Genomic DNA, 15093 nt, shown 5'->3' on the forward strand with positions numbered 1-15093 from the left:
ATAAGGGTCGCGGTTGGGTTGGGACCTATACCCTAACTTGACTTTGTCTAAGAGGCAGGGTACGTCCTGGCCTGAATTCCAGTCAATCACAAAGTCAATCACTAATTAATCTATTCCACAGTAAAATGATAGTTGGCTTTGTTTAGAAAATGTCAGACATATAAGATAAGAACGTATTTTAAATGTAGGTTGACACTACTTTTTTTGTATTAAACATAGTTTAAGCATGCAAATTCAAAGTGGTGTTTCTAGCCAGGTTTATGGTTTCAAGGGTAATATTTTAAAAATAAATATACTTCTGATGGTGCCCTGCCAACAGCTCTTTTATTGGCACTCGTTACACGAAACACTCGTGGCAGGTGAGTGCATCTGACCTGTTGCTTGCTTCCGCTCTCTCACCCCGCGACAATTTTCCGTAACTACAGTACGTCGTTTCCACGGAGACGGTGTTGTCATGACGACAAGGACGCGGGCACACAAAATCTTAGTTCAATTCTAATTTTGAAGTTCTTCAAGCGTCGTCTCAATTCGCTGGCGACCGGTTTTCAACTCTACACTTTAATAATCCGTTTTAAACACCACAAATTGGTAAGTAAACAAGCGGTTCATGAAAACCAGCGAGCGTAGCAATAAGTGGCGTGATGCTACGTACTTATGTTTAGCTTTATGTTTTCAACAGTTGGCATTAGCTAACGCAACTTTACAGGTATGGGAGTTTTAAATTCCTTTGGCTTGACTGGAATAACTTCAAGGCATATGTGAGTTGTATGGCTTTTCTTTATTAGGGTTGTCCATGTATAACAGAAAAGGTTCAGCAGAGTCAGAAATGACGGCTGCTGCCAGTGCGAGGAAATTCATAAAGAAACCAGCCACGTACCACTTGACTATTGCCACACAGGTAAGGACTCTCAATTGCCTTCTTTTTCTTAAACAGTGGCGTGTATTTAGTCAACTGCAAATAGTACACGACAGCTATTTTTTATCGTACGAGGGTCTCCGGTTAAGACATACCATCCATCCATTTTCCGAACCGCTTGATCCTCACTAGGGTCGCGGGGGGTGCTGGAGCCTATCCCAGCTGTCTTCGGGCAGTAGGCGGGGGACACCCTGAATCGGTTGCCAGCCAATCGCAGGGCACACAGAGACGAACAACCATCCACGCTCACATTCACACCTAGGGACAATTTAGAGCGTTCAATCAGCCTGCCATGCATGTTTTTGGAATGAGGGAGGAAACCGGAGTACCCGGAGAAAACCCACGCAGGCCCGGGGAGAACATGCAAACTCCACACAGGGAGGCCGGAGCTGGAATTGAACCCGGTACCTCTGCACTGTGAAGTCGACGTGCTAACCACTGGACTACCGGGCCGCGTTAAGACATACCGATACTACATTTTGAGTATGATGGGCGACTACCGATACAAAATCTTGCTACAGGTATCGGACCGATCCGAGTCTTTTGTTAACTGTCTGTTTTACTGTCAAGAAGTCACGGTTTGTTTAATTTAAAACAGCAACAACGTGATATGTAAACAACAAACGTGACAGTTAAATATTTACACAAATTCAACTGCTAATAACACCAACACATACATAGTACATGGATTAATGCCCTTATAACTTCCATAATGAATGTATTGCATCACAAAATGCATTCTAGTAACCTGCTGCATGTTGTGTAGACATACGAACAAAAGACATCCATTTCAGTCTGACATTTATTTTTTCGAGTGGAGGATGCAACATGTCAAAGAAATGGAACGACAGTATGGGGCAGGGCATCTATTTTGAAATTAAATATGTTCTCAGAACAACATTTCTGCTCGTGTTTTCACTTATTTCTCTGTCCAACTTGTTTTGACCGTTATCTGTGTCATCCTGCAGCTTCCAGAGAACACCAATTGCCTGGCCTCTTCAGATGACGGCACATACCTTAGCCTGGGTCACTCTGGCGGCTTTTCTGTGTGGCATGCGAGTAGTCTGAGCAGTGAGTCCGAGTGGCTGCAAGACAAACTGGAGATTACTTCCATTCACATGACCCGCACCAGTGAAACTGCCTATTTGCTTGGCACGATTGACGATATGGGTTGGTCCTATGCACTCGGCCGTCCTGTGTCATTTGAGGAGATTTAAACAGCACATTCTGCATGTCATCATTTGTGTGTAATCTACATCTTCCCTTGTCAATGAAAGTTAAATTGTGAAAACGGTGTCTTCTCAGGTGTTGCCAGAGTCTTTGTGTATAACTTAGAAGGCATTTATCCCTTTAGTGTTATTAACTTGCTGGTGAGTTTTGGGAAAACAATGCTGTGGTTACATTCATACGGAATGCGTACAGTATTTGATTCACTTTTGTTTCCTTTTTTCAGGATGATATAAACAAGAGAAGTGTTTGCTTGTCCTTTGAAATATCTAAAGGAGGCGAACATGGCGCTATAATAATGAGGTGTAAGTTGGGTTGTTTTTATTTTACCATTTTCAGCTATTTTGTTTCTGTAGTTGTAATCCAGACTTCATATTTGAACATAAAATTCAATATCTGCTTTCAGGCAACAGTGAAATTTGGCTCGAAATCTATTACTTTCCCATCCAGGACTGGCTGAGAGAGTTAAAGGTAGTATAGTCTAGTTTGTTATTGTAAATACAGTACTATTTATGTACCAAATGTATTATCAAAACTCTTTCAACACATTATGTAGTGTATCGTAGAACATGATATACCGTGTGAAAAAATATTTGCTCTCTTCTCAAAATCATACAATTTTTGCAAAGTTTCCCCACTTCAATGTACAGCGGACCCCCGCATACTCACAGTTCGGCACCAGCGGATTTGCATATTTGAAGGGGGTTTTTTTCCCCATAATACCGATATTTTTTAATTTTCCCTATTTGCCCCCCGTTTTTTTTTCTTCGCTGAATTTTTGGGGTTGAAAAAAATAAAATTCCCCCCAATCATTCTTTTCACTCTTCACAGTTGTCCCTATCCCCCATGAATAGCAGGGGTCCACTGCACTATACTGTATATTATATGGCCTTGGACATTTATACTTAATGTTTTTAAATGAAATACGGACCAATTAGACTCGAGATTGCATTTTTTACAGGATCCCAAAATTTCAGCGAACATGAAATGGTCGCCTGCTGTTCGTGTCAATAGAGTCAATCCATCAACAGGTATTATTATCTTTAAAAAAAACATGACAATCCAATCGAGAATGCAGAAAATAACATCACATGTTTTTGTCGATTAGCAGCAACCGCGACAGAGTTCCCCACCATCTTGTCTCACTTTTTAGTTTTGGATGAAACGAGCGAGCCGCCGAGGTAAAACAAAAGCTTGCACCGGAGGCTGAGACAGTCTGTTGCTAATTGGGCTGCGTCTTTTCCAGACAATGCACTCCACACTTTCTTCTGCGCTGTGGTCACTCTTGTGAAAAGAATAAAGCAAAGCCAGGTTTGTATCAGAAAATTGTGACACCGTTACTGCCGTGCTACCTTTCAAACTACCTTGTGCATTTGCAATTATGCTATATACATCAAGACTGTACATTTACAATACTGGACTACTGTGAACTTAAACCAAATGTAGGTCTGTGCAAAATTCAATTCCAGTTGCGATTATTACACTCAACGATTACAAATTCACAAAATGGTAAAAAATGACTATTATGCGCATGTAATATTGTTCGAATAGTATTCATTTTGCAATGTCTAATACTATAGTGAGCAATGCTCACTGAGCATACTTGAGTTCATCATTTGCACTTGATAGATGCATTGAAATTGTTGATTTAAATGTCACGCCAGGCAATTTACAAGTGTATGGCAACTAAAATCCAATGCATTGTTTGTTTATACAAGGAAGCCATACTTCATTGTATACATTTGCACCTTAAAAAAAAATATATATATATATATATCCATCCATCCATCCATTTTCCGAACCGCTTGATCCTCATTAGGGTCGCGGGGGGTGCTGGATATATATATACTTATTATAATTTTATACATTTCATTTCATCTTAAAGGAACCTAAATCTTGAGTGTTTCAAAGAATTTATTTTGTCTCAATATTTTTTACATTTAAACATTTTAATGTTTTCTTACAAAAAAAAGAAAGAATAATCTTGATTTCAGTTATTTCCAGGAAATATCATCACTAACATTCCCTCCCATCTTATAGGATCCCCGCACGCTGTTTGTTTTTGGTGGAACGGAAGTTACAATCTTCTCTACCTGACGCTATCCAAAACTCCAAAGGCCAAACAAGGTCAATGCAGATATAATACAGCTGGAGATTCAGCATCCATACAAAAGCTGAAGTGCTGCATCACGAACGTGTTTGACCTCTTCTGTTGCAGAGCAGATCCTGAACCGTGCCCATTGGTGCTGTGGCCCAACGCAGCTGAAATCATCTGCTCCGCCGTCAGTCGGTGCACTCGTTTCATTGCGCTTGGCCTCAGCAATGATTTGCTGTGTGTCTGGGACAGGCTGTCTGGTGAGTATGTCCATCATCAATCAAATTGATACAGTTTCATTGAAAAAAGAAAAAAAAAATTCAAGTAGGAATTCAAAGTGATTTTTATCTTTGCCATTGCTAGTACGCGATTGCTTGTGTTTGTGACACATCTCTGAAAGACATTTTGTCTTGCCTACATAGGGGACATGTCCCAGAAAAGATAAGAGTCAATAGAGGAGATGATTGAAAAGATTGGTACAAGGAATTCTGTGACTCCTGCCAGGTCCCCTTTGTTCCTTTGAGTCACAAGCTCAGCAGGAGTGCTATTCGCTTTGTCAAACCACTCGCTGCATGCTTGTTAGCGTGCTACAAAACACCCCACCCCATGCACGCTGTGGCGTCAAAACATCCATCCATCCATTTTCAACACCGCTTATCCAGAAAAGGGTCACATGTAGCTGGAGCCCGTCCCAGCTCACTTGGGGCGGAAGGCAGACGACACCTTGAACGCGTTGCCAGTGAGTCACAGGGCGCATATAAAGGCGAACAAACATTCACACCCACATCCACACCGTCGGTGAGCGTGAACTGATCCCATGGTGCTCGTACACAAGTCATGCGAGCGTACCACTACACTACTTACAGCGACTTGGCATCACAACATCAGTCTTAAATTATAGCGTAGAGATGTGCATTGAATCGCTTAAATTCGCTCACACTCATGCCTAGGGACAATTTGGAGTGTTCCGTCAGCCTGTCATGCATGTTTTTTTGGGGAATGTGGGAGGAAACCAGAGTACCCAGAGAAAACCCATGCAAGCCCGGGAAGAACATGCAAACTCCACACGGGAAGGCCGGAGCCTTTCTGTGTGCAGGGGGGATCAAACCCGCAAGCTCCGCTAACCACTGGGAGCCGCCTCTTTTTTCATTGTTATTTTTATTTTTTCTTGATGGGATTTACTTTAGGTAATTTATCGAGCATAATGCACACTTGGCTCCAATAGTCTCCCCCCACCAGCCCAATCCATTCATCAGATTTTCCTTTGTGCTCACATATTGTCCCCAATTTGCTGTTATTATTTTACCTCAGGAAAAAAATTCCGCTTGGAAGCACGTACCTCGGATTAAAACCTTCCAACATGTCGATACGTTTACAACATGTAAATGGTTACCAAATGGCTTTAATGACATGTCAATACATTTCTTACCACCATTATAAAATATATACTGTACAGTATATCGAAATCTCAAAAACAAGCATTTAATATGTGAGGATAAGCGTTTCGGAAAAGGGACGGATGGATGTTAAAAGCTCTTCGATTTGATCCCATGAGGTGAAGCCGTCGTACCTAATGAAGCATCTGTTGGGTGCGCATCAGACTCCCATCTGCACACTTTTTGATTAAGAGTAAGAAGCGTGAGCTCCAAATTTCACTTTAGTGGCAAAGGTAAACAAAAATAGAGTGTGGTTACGCGAGCCAGCTGCTGTGACATCTGAAAGAAGCCCCCCGCAGCTCTGGTTCGCAGCTGCACATTTTATGATAGCGTGACCCGATGAAAGATATATTTAGCATTCCCCCCCTCTGAGGAACTCAGCCAAAACACTATAATGAGGCTACATCAGTCCGTGGAAAGAAAAGCGTTTGATTGACTGCCAAGGTAACAGACATTTATCGTCTTATTAATCCCTTCAATTTAGCTACGAGGCCGCGTGATTGTAACTTTCTCATATTTCTCTCCCTCAGGCTCTCCGCTGTCCATCTCCGGAGTCTCAACAGACAGTGCCTTCCACAGGCTGCAATTTGTGGATTACTGGCCTGCGTGCCCTGATAATACCCAGGCTTTAATCGCGGGTGAAATCCACCTGGTGACGCTTTGCGAGAGCGGAGCCGTTCACGTCATAAGCACGGGCCGAGGAGCAGCAACCCGCACTGAGCAGCTCTCTTCAAGGTTCCCACGGCTCTTCGCTATTTCTACATTGAAGATAAGATAAGATAAGATAAGAACACCTTTATTAATCCCACAATAGAGAAATTCCCAATTCACAGCAGCAAAGTGATGAACGGAAGAAGTAGAAGAACAAAATATAGGAGCTGCTGTAAAGGCAGCCACTCTCCCGGCGCCAGCTTGAAGTCAAAATACATCGAATACATTGAACCTGCGTTTATCGCAGATGATCTGTGCCACACGCACCCTCAAAAGGGGAAATTGTGCAAAATGTGTTTGTTTTAATCGTTTTAACCCTCCCACACATTTGGGGCCCGATATTTTGTCGACAGGTGCGCGTGTGCTCGGCGGAAAAACAAGTGCATCATCAGTTTACGTGCCAGTGCAAAACCCTGTTTGGAAATTTGACAGACCGTGTTGCATATCATTGAGCTTTCCTGCTGACTAAGGCCGTTTTTGTTTTTTATTACGCGCCCCCCCAGCCCACCCGGTGTCATACATTGATGCCCACGCAAACAAAAGTTTGTAATTGCCGATAGATTCCACAAGGTGTTGGTAAAGCACTACTTATGTCTAAATGAATCAAATATGCCGGGGGTTACTGTACACATGCATTTCTGATTCAAATAAATTCTCATCACTTATTTCACGCGCAGGCCAAAAGACTGCGGCGACTTGCCGACCGTTATTGCATCAGTGTCCTTCCTTCAGGGCCTGGTAGGGGAAACACTTTATTGAAAGCGTAAATGATGAATCAAGCTGTTGCCAAACCTGTTTTTGTTCTCTTTTGCGTTTCTGGGAAAAGTCACTGTCGGTGCGCCGAAATGGGAAAATGTTCCTGCAAGATGTCGTCAACACAGCCACGGTGTGCGTCTTGAGCCTTCCTGCTCATCATCAGCTGGCTCCCCCCTGCAATCCCATTTATTCTCTGAATGTCAATCAGCGAATTCTCTTCATACGAGGTACCCAAAAAAAAAAAAGGCGAACTCCTGGGTGCATTTATTTACTAGGTCTCTACTCTCCAAGTAGAGAGCTAGGCAGTTATATGAAAGATGAAATGAGGAGGCGCGGAGGCCTTTTTGTACAAATACTGGAGAATTGTTGCTTCCAAGTTCGAATAGAAGTGGATTTTGTAACGGCCTCACATTCCATTTATGTTTTCTTATTTTCATAGGTGCCTAACGAACTTTTTCAATAATGTACTCATTTATTGAGATGCGCTTATTATACACACTATTGTCCCCTCCAGCTGACCAGCAGCCCATCCCCGGCACTTCCTCCCTCGACGACCATCATCAGAGTCAACTGCTCATGCTGCGTTTTGATGAGCATGACGCCATCAAGCCGTATATTGTTTCATATCCAGAATCTCCGTGGCAACAAAAAACAAGCGTAGTTACCGGAGAGGATGCCTGCAACTTGTATCTCCAGCAAAGGTTTGCAACATTTCATCTCATTGCCTCTTCCCGCCTTTTACGTGTTTGCTATTACTTTGGAACGGTTTGTTAAGCTATAATTACTCAATGATATTTCGATGTGCACTTGAACATTTGACATTGATTTCATTTGCAGAGCGCTGTCAATGGATGAGAGGCACAAAGCTATAACGCAGACTTGGAAGCGACTGCGGTGTGCCACCACCACATAAAAGCGTAACGGACAGCAAGTCATTTCTATTTTTCTCAGATGTGACATTTTCATGGGAAGCAGACGTATCGTTGTAACTTTGACTGACTAATTGAATTGCTTCCATGACCAAGCTTGCAACTCAATTTACTTCTTCTGTATCGCAAATCATTTTTTTCCCCCCTTCAAATGAACTGTCATGCCATTAATCTGTTCCAGCCCATATTTCTTTTACGATAGCTCTGTTTTATAAGACATAAATACAAAAACATTTTTAAAAAAAAGAGTATGTAGAGCAATAGACTGTACAATTAAACTGAAAATCATAAACACACACACGCATGCTGTAGTATTCATATGTTGATGTGTGCCTTTAAGTTGGCGCAGTTTATTGGGCGGTGTCCCAAGCTCTCATTCCATCTCGGGTTGGCCATCTAACATAAGGTTAGTTCAGTTTTAAATGATACAGCACAGTGGCATGTCAATGAATGTGTCTGTTCTGGTTCAATGGCACATTGTTCCAACGTGGTCTCTGTTGGAAAATCCAATTCTCATTTCAAGTCATTGCGCTTGATACCTCAGCTTCAGAGATTCATTCATTATTCGCATTCTTACGTGGTTCATTCGTTGTATGAGACTGCAAGGTAATGGGATCAGATATGGATTTTTCATTTGTGCTCAAAAACCAAGTACCGGGTATGTATTTGGAGAGGTATACAGTTGTCGTTGCCAAAGTTCTGCAAAGTCGTTGAGAAGGTAATAAAAGGTGCCTGAGTCAAACATATTGTACCTCTGTCACCTTTGTCAGCAGTTTGCTCGCAAACACACTGCGGTTGTTGTGTGACTCATTTCCAGTCAACATTTTGACCTTTTATGCTTATTAAAATAAAAAATGAAAATGGTTGGGGTCAAATGACTATTTTTGGGGTGAAGGTTTGACATTGCTAATTATTCACGACCTCAGCTTTAAATAAGAAAAACAAATTTTCTCTATGTTAAAAAGTAGAAGTCAGCATAATGCATGGATCATAATAACGCATTCATTTCTCTCACACTTGACAATCATTTTGTCCCATACAAGAAAGCCCCCTGACCTTGTCTTCCTCCTCATCAACTCCATAAGACATCCCGCAAAAGCGTTTGGAAAATGCACTTCAATTTTAAATATAGTGTATTTAACAGACGGCATCTTATGCACTCTACGGGTACGGGGATAGAATATTTTTTTCATGCGGATGTGATCGTAGTCCTCTTCTAATTTAGGATCAAGCTGTGTTCCATTATAGCTTCTCTGTGTACATTCTAATTCAGGGGGAAAACGTGGCCTTTGTCTTTTGGCCATTGACTCAGCCCTGACAAAAGGCAGCCATCCCCTTGAGGAGCCATTAGAGTTTAGTCACTGTGTATGGAGCGCGTTGACATCACGCAGAGGATCCGTACAGCGCTTCCTCATAAAAGTGTGCTTGTTTTGTACCCGTAAGGGACAGCTAAGTCACATGGAATACTTTTAATCAAGAATACCACAACATACATTTGGCGGGCAAACCTTTTTAACCAGCTTTTGAAAGCAGCATGGTGAGGTCTGTTCATTTCTGCAATGTGGCTGGTTTGGTCAACTCAGCCCTTTTGAATACTTGGAAATTCAAAACATAGTCTCAGACTTTTTTTTAATGAGTTTTTGGATATTTTCTCTTAATGTGTCACCTTGTTTTGCCTAGACCTAGACAGTTTGTTTTCCAAATAAAGATTTTTTTAAATCTAAATACTATTGACAAATTTTGAAACAATACATTTTGAACACAGATGTTAATAATTTCATTTTACTGGTCCCCTTTACTTGTTCCATTACTTTTGTCCTTTTTTTAAACCGTCCCCCCCCCCCCCCCCCGGACACAATGTCTTTTTGTATGATTTTAATTTAAAACAGCTTCATATTGAGGTCTCTAAATATGGTGCGCCGCTGTACGCACAGATATAATACAATGCAAACGTATTGGGAGGTCTTGCTTTCACACAGGAAGTGAAAATGCAATTTTTATCTATTCATTGAGAATATACAGAATCCTCCAAAGGTGTTTGATGGGCTTCTTCTACACTAAAGTCAACCAACCATGCCTTTATGAATTTTGCTTTGTGTGTTACATTAGTCACTACAGCATATATGTGAATTTTTGTGTGAAAACACAAATACATAATGCCATGCAACCAAAGTGTTCTATCTGTATTCCCTTCAGATGATGCTCTCCGGTTCTCCCTGTACAGGTCTCTGTGCAATGTTGCATGTTGTCTGAAAGAGGCTTCCTGGCAGCCCGCTGTCATTATCACCGCACATTGGGGACCTGTCGTGCCTACCGGGACTGGCCTTCCGTTTTAGCAGAACGGGATTGTCAACGCCAGCAAAAGAAGATCCGGTTATAACCGTGTTGCCGTCCGTGTCCCTGGTAGCTCGCGAGCTGCGGTGGAACCTGCGGAAGCGGATGGTGAAGAGGCCATAAATGAGCGGGTCCAGGCAGGCGTTGACCAGGCCGAAGATGAACAGGAGATGGGTGAGCGAGTGGGAGACCTTCCCTTCCAGGTCATCAGGGAAGAACCAGTACCAGAGCCCCAACAGGTAGTAGGGAGTCCAGCAGATGATGAAGGACAACACGATCACGACGCTCATTTTTAGAGTCCTCATGCGAGCTCTGGGGATGTTGTTCTTGGAGCAGCGCAAATGTACTTCAGTGGAGGAAACTACAAGAAGAGTTAAAAAAAAAAAAAAGATGATCCACGGACTGTGTATACACACACACACACACACACACACACACATATATATATATATATATATATATATAATTGGTCACATAGCATAATTGCGTATGTCATTTTTTAATATTTTCTCGAAACAAAGAAAAATGAAAAATTTTAAACATATTGGCCACGGGCCGCGTGGCTTTTCTTGTTTTCCAAATATATTGAAAACTGACTGCAGCAATTTTGCAACGTGGCCGACGATAGACACACACTTGTCACATACAGATTGTGATCGTCATTTTTTTTTTCTAAATGCAAAGAAGAAGAATTTATCCATCCATCCATGATGAAATTGTAAATCAGATTTTTATGAAAACAGAGTTTTGATTTTAGGGCCGTATTGACCAGCCCTACTCTATTGAAAATGTGTTAAAACTCACCATTGTCCTTTTTCAGGCGCTTGGAGATCTCGAAGAAGATCCTGGTGTAGCATGTGATCATGATGGCCAGGGGCAGCAGGAACAGGCAGAAGAAGGTGAACATGTTGTATGCCGTCTCATGCCAATGTCTCCCGAAACTTCCTCGTGTGGTGCACTGCGTGAAGTCCTTGGGATACTTGATGGTCACGTTGTGGAACAGGAACATCTGAGTCGGAACATTTTACAGTTTCATGCTGTTGTTCAGCTTAGCCAGCCACTCTCCTTTTTGCAATTTAAAATGTAGCTTTCAACATTAGTCGTCTTTGGCCTGACAGTACAGTCATGGCTAAAAACCTGACGGAAAGACTGATTAGTAAGACTTGTAGAGGTGTGATTTGAAGCCACTATCTGGCACAATACATTAAACACTTGCAAATACGAAATGTACCGCTGAGAAAATTATTCGTCTTAAGCTCGGCGGCCACTCCGAAAAGAGAACCAGATCGAGTCTTAGGTCTTCGCCGTTTGTTGTGCAGCATTTTATCTTACTCTCGTATTGGATACTGGGATGTCTTATGTTCTCCTGTTTATCTCTAGTTATCTTCTGCCGTTTTCCTCATCAACGTCCTTTTATAAAGTTTAGACACACGCTCACATAAATATATCGTGCTTTCAAATAGTATTCCCCCCCTTCCTGATTTCTGTGTTCTTTTAAATCGAGTTTTATATATTAAGTGTATTTGTATGTTTATGTATGTTGGATATGTGTATACCTCATCTCAACTCATGTGCTTCTATATTTATATGTCGGATTAATATAATTGAGTATATATAATTTATACGGCATACTGTGCAGGATCTGCAGTTGCTGATTGAATGAGTACCATTCCATGTTTGGTCTGCTTATGTTTTAAATGTTTTAGGCCACAAGACGTCGTATGGCCTAAAACATAAAGACCCCCTATTGGTGTTATTCATTTTGAAAACGTAACACTGTGACTCCATGAAAACATTTTAAACATGCTGATTATGTCCCAGGTTGTGTATCTCTAAGGAATGATGTAGCCCATCCATCTTCATATAGTACATAACAAACGTGAATCCAAAAATCCTTTGCCATGAAATCATGTGCCTGATGGATCCATTTATCAATTTTCCAAGCATTTGTGCACATAAGAGTTGCATCTTAGTGGAGGCTACACCAGTCAATCAGAGGGCCCAGCTGAACAAACAACCGTCCACACTCAAAATCACAACTAAGGACACTCTTCAATTAATTCAACATGCATTGGTGACAAAAGTATGGAGCGTTTCCAGGGTCCGACCTTCCTGTGTAGCATTTTCATGTTGCGTGTGTGGGGTTTTGTTTTCCCCAGGAAGTGCGGCTCCCTCCTACATTCCAAAAACATGCATGTTAGATTTATTGAGGGGTAAATTTATGTGTGAATAATTGTCTCTGTCTATGTGTCCTGTCATTGACAGGCTATTAATCAAGGTGTGCCACACTTCAGCCAAAATCAACTGGGATAGGTAAGTAGGACAGTATACCGTATGCGACCCTGATGAAGGCATCCATAAGCACTTGTCCATGTGCAGTAAACTTGTTTCACTTCTTGTTTGTCTTGGTATCATGCGGCTCAATAAATAGTCTTAGGTTTGATGTCCACATTTGTATTGATTTTCTCACAAAAACATGCAAATCGGGGTTCATTGAAGACTCTAAATTGTCCATAAGTGTGATTGAGTGTAAATTTGTTAGTCTATGTGTGCCCTGCAGTGGACCGGTGACCAGTCCAGGGCATATCGCCTGCCTTTCACCCAATATCAGCTGGGAATGTGGGATAGTCTCCAGCTCACCTGCAACCCTAATGTGAACGAGCCCTGTTGAAAATGGACGGATTGCTGGATAGGTGCATCTTAGACGCAAGCCACGGTATGAGAAACCTTGATCGCAATTCAGGGGGCCGTGTGGGCCTTCTACGGAGTGCCGGTCTCATTTGATTTTAAGAGAGCTGACCTGAGGGATTGACAGCAAAACACTCATGGTCCACGCCACCGCCAGCATGAACCCGTTCCTCTTCCGGGCCTCGTTGATGGCCAGCGGATGGAGAATGGCCGACTGGCGGTCCAGACTGATCACCACGGTGACGAAGGCGCCCGAGTACATGGCCAGGAGCTTGAGGAACATCAGGAGCCGGCAGGTGAAGTCGCCAGCCAGCCACTGCACCGTGATGTTCCACGCCGCATCCACGGGCATCACCACGAACGTCACCAGGAGGTCGGCCAGCGTCAGGTTGATGATCAGTACGCGGACATGGGATTTGCGCTTGCTGTCCGCGTAGGCCGCACGAAGCACGGCAAGGTTGCTGAACGCCGACACGCCGCACAAGATGAAGGTGACAATCACCCGGACTTTGGCGGCAGTGCTGAATGTGGGCAACTCCGGGCACGGCGACGACACATTGCAGCTGGCGTTGGCGGGCTGGAGCTCGGCAGATACCTGGTACATACTAGCATCCATTTTCCTGAGGAGGATGCATTTTGCTCAACCAGAAGAAAGAACGATGGGTGAGCCACAGCCTGCGTGCTACATGCAAATCCTTTTACGGGGGGACAACTAACACCTCAAGCCATATGGATGAGTGATTCCCAACCACTGTGCAGTGTTGCTACGGATACCATAAAAGTAATTTACTGATAACTTGACTTTAAAAGTAACTTGGTTAAGTTTCTTATTCCTTGATTTTAAAAGTAACTTAAGTTTGATTACAATTTACTTTATTAGTTACATTCATCAGATGCTGACAAAGCTGAAACGCCATTTTTAAAAGTGCAATTAAAATAACTGTTATTCTTGAATGTCGCTGTTAAAAATGCACTGCGAGATGAAGCAGACGTGCAAACCCTTACTACACCGTTTAATCACACCTGATTCATTTTGAATGAGGGGCGAGTCATATAAGATTGTTTTCAACATTCCATCCATCCATCCATCCATTATCCAAGCTGCTTATCCTCACGAGGTTCGCGGGCGTGCTGGAGCCATCTATGGGCAGTAGGGGGGTACACCCTGAATTGGTTGCCAGCCAATCGCAGGGCACACATAGACAAACAATCATTCACACACACAGTCACGCCTACAGACAAGTTTGCTCGTTCACCCGACCATGCATGTCTCTGGAATGCATGAGGAAATCGGAGTACCCGGAGAAAACCCACGCAGCCACGGGGAGAACATACAAACTCCTCACAGTGAGGCCAGAGCCCAGATTCGAATCCTTGACTTATACTGTGTGGCAGGTGTGCTAACCAGTCGTCCACTGTGCCACCCAACAAAAAAGACAAACTTTTAAATTAATCTAGTGATCAATTATTTAGACTGACTACAAATACGAATGAATTATTACACTCACAGTCTCAAACTGTAACAGTGACACTGCACTTGATCTTGTTTTTCTATTATTACCGCTGTAAATAATGAATATTCAATTCAAAAGAAAAATAAGATTGGAATTAATTTTCTAACGGGGCATGTGGACTATATGCTACATTTTTACACACACATACAAATATACTTAAACTATATGAATGGCATCTTATGTCCTACTAAATACACACATACACACACACACACACAAAACGTACTGTAAAGTAAATTGCATGCATTAATCAAATGATACGATGGTCCAATATTTTATCCAAAATATATTTCTAAGCTTGAGTGGAAATCTTCGAGAAATTGTACTTACTCACTTTGTGGAAATGTGCTTCCGTGCATGCTTGGTAATAATTGCAATAAAGCCCTCCGGGAGAGAGCGGGGGAAAAAGAAGCTTTTGTCAATGTATACGCAGCCTTCAAATAAGACAGTCAGTCCAGCATGAAGAGCTTCTCTTTGAATGCATGCA

At 42.4% G+C, this 15093-nt stretch overlaps 2 protein-coding genes across 3 annotated transcripts; one reads left to right on the plus strand and one right to left on the minus strand.

The window, feature by feature from the left end:
• Nucleotides 1–448: 448 nt before the first annotated feature.
• On the plus strand, nt 449–8613 carry wdr93 (WD repeat domain 93). 2 transcript variants are annotated; one of them, XM_086107330.1, is made up of 17 exons: nt 449–588; nt 680–706; nt 786–898; nt 1885–2086; nt 2222–2286; nt 2370–2448; nt 2550–2614; nt 3105–3174; nt 3252–3324; nt 3390–3454; nt 4184–4270; nt 4367–4498; nt 6205–6409; nt 7063–7123; nt 7212–7368; nt 7656–7842; nt 7979–8613. In XM_086107330.1, the coding sequence occupies exons 3-17, from the start codon at nt 794–796 to the stop codon at nt 8052–8054; spliced, it is 1629 nt and encodes a 542-aa protein (XP_085963456.1). In that variant the 5' UTR covers nt 449–588; nt 680–706; nt 786–793; the 3' UTR covers nt 8055–8613. The 2 variants fall into 2 exon arrangements, with proteins under 2 accessions (XP_085963456.1, XP_085963457.1); XM_086107331.1 differs by having other exon boundaries at nt 468–898; nt 3255–3324.
• Nucleotides 8614–9959: 1346 nt separating this feature from the next.
• Nucleotides 9960–14809, minus strand: LOC147207803 (putative gonadotropin-releasing hormone II receptor). The gene is made up of 3 exons (XM_086107332.1): nt 13205–14809; nt 11209–11413; nt 9960–10765 (listed from the first exon to the last, which is right to left on the minus strand). The coding sequence occupies exons 1-3, from the start codon at nt 13706–13708 to the stop codon at nt 10263–10265; spliced, it is 1212 nt and encodes a 403-aa protein (XP_085963458.1). The 5' UTR covers nt 13709–14809; the 3' UTR covers nt 9960–10262.
• Between the last annotated feature and the right edge of the window lie 284 nt (nt 14810–15093).

This window comes from Hippocampus guttulatus, chromosome 3 (assembly GCF_054856545.1).
Source record: "Hippocampus guttulatus isolate MCC_2025c chromosome 3, RoL_Hgut_1.0, whole genome shotgun sequence".
NCBI lineage: Eukaryota > Metazoa > Chordata > Actinopteri > Syngnathiformes > Syngnathidae > Hippocampus > Hippocampus guttulatus.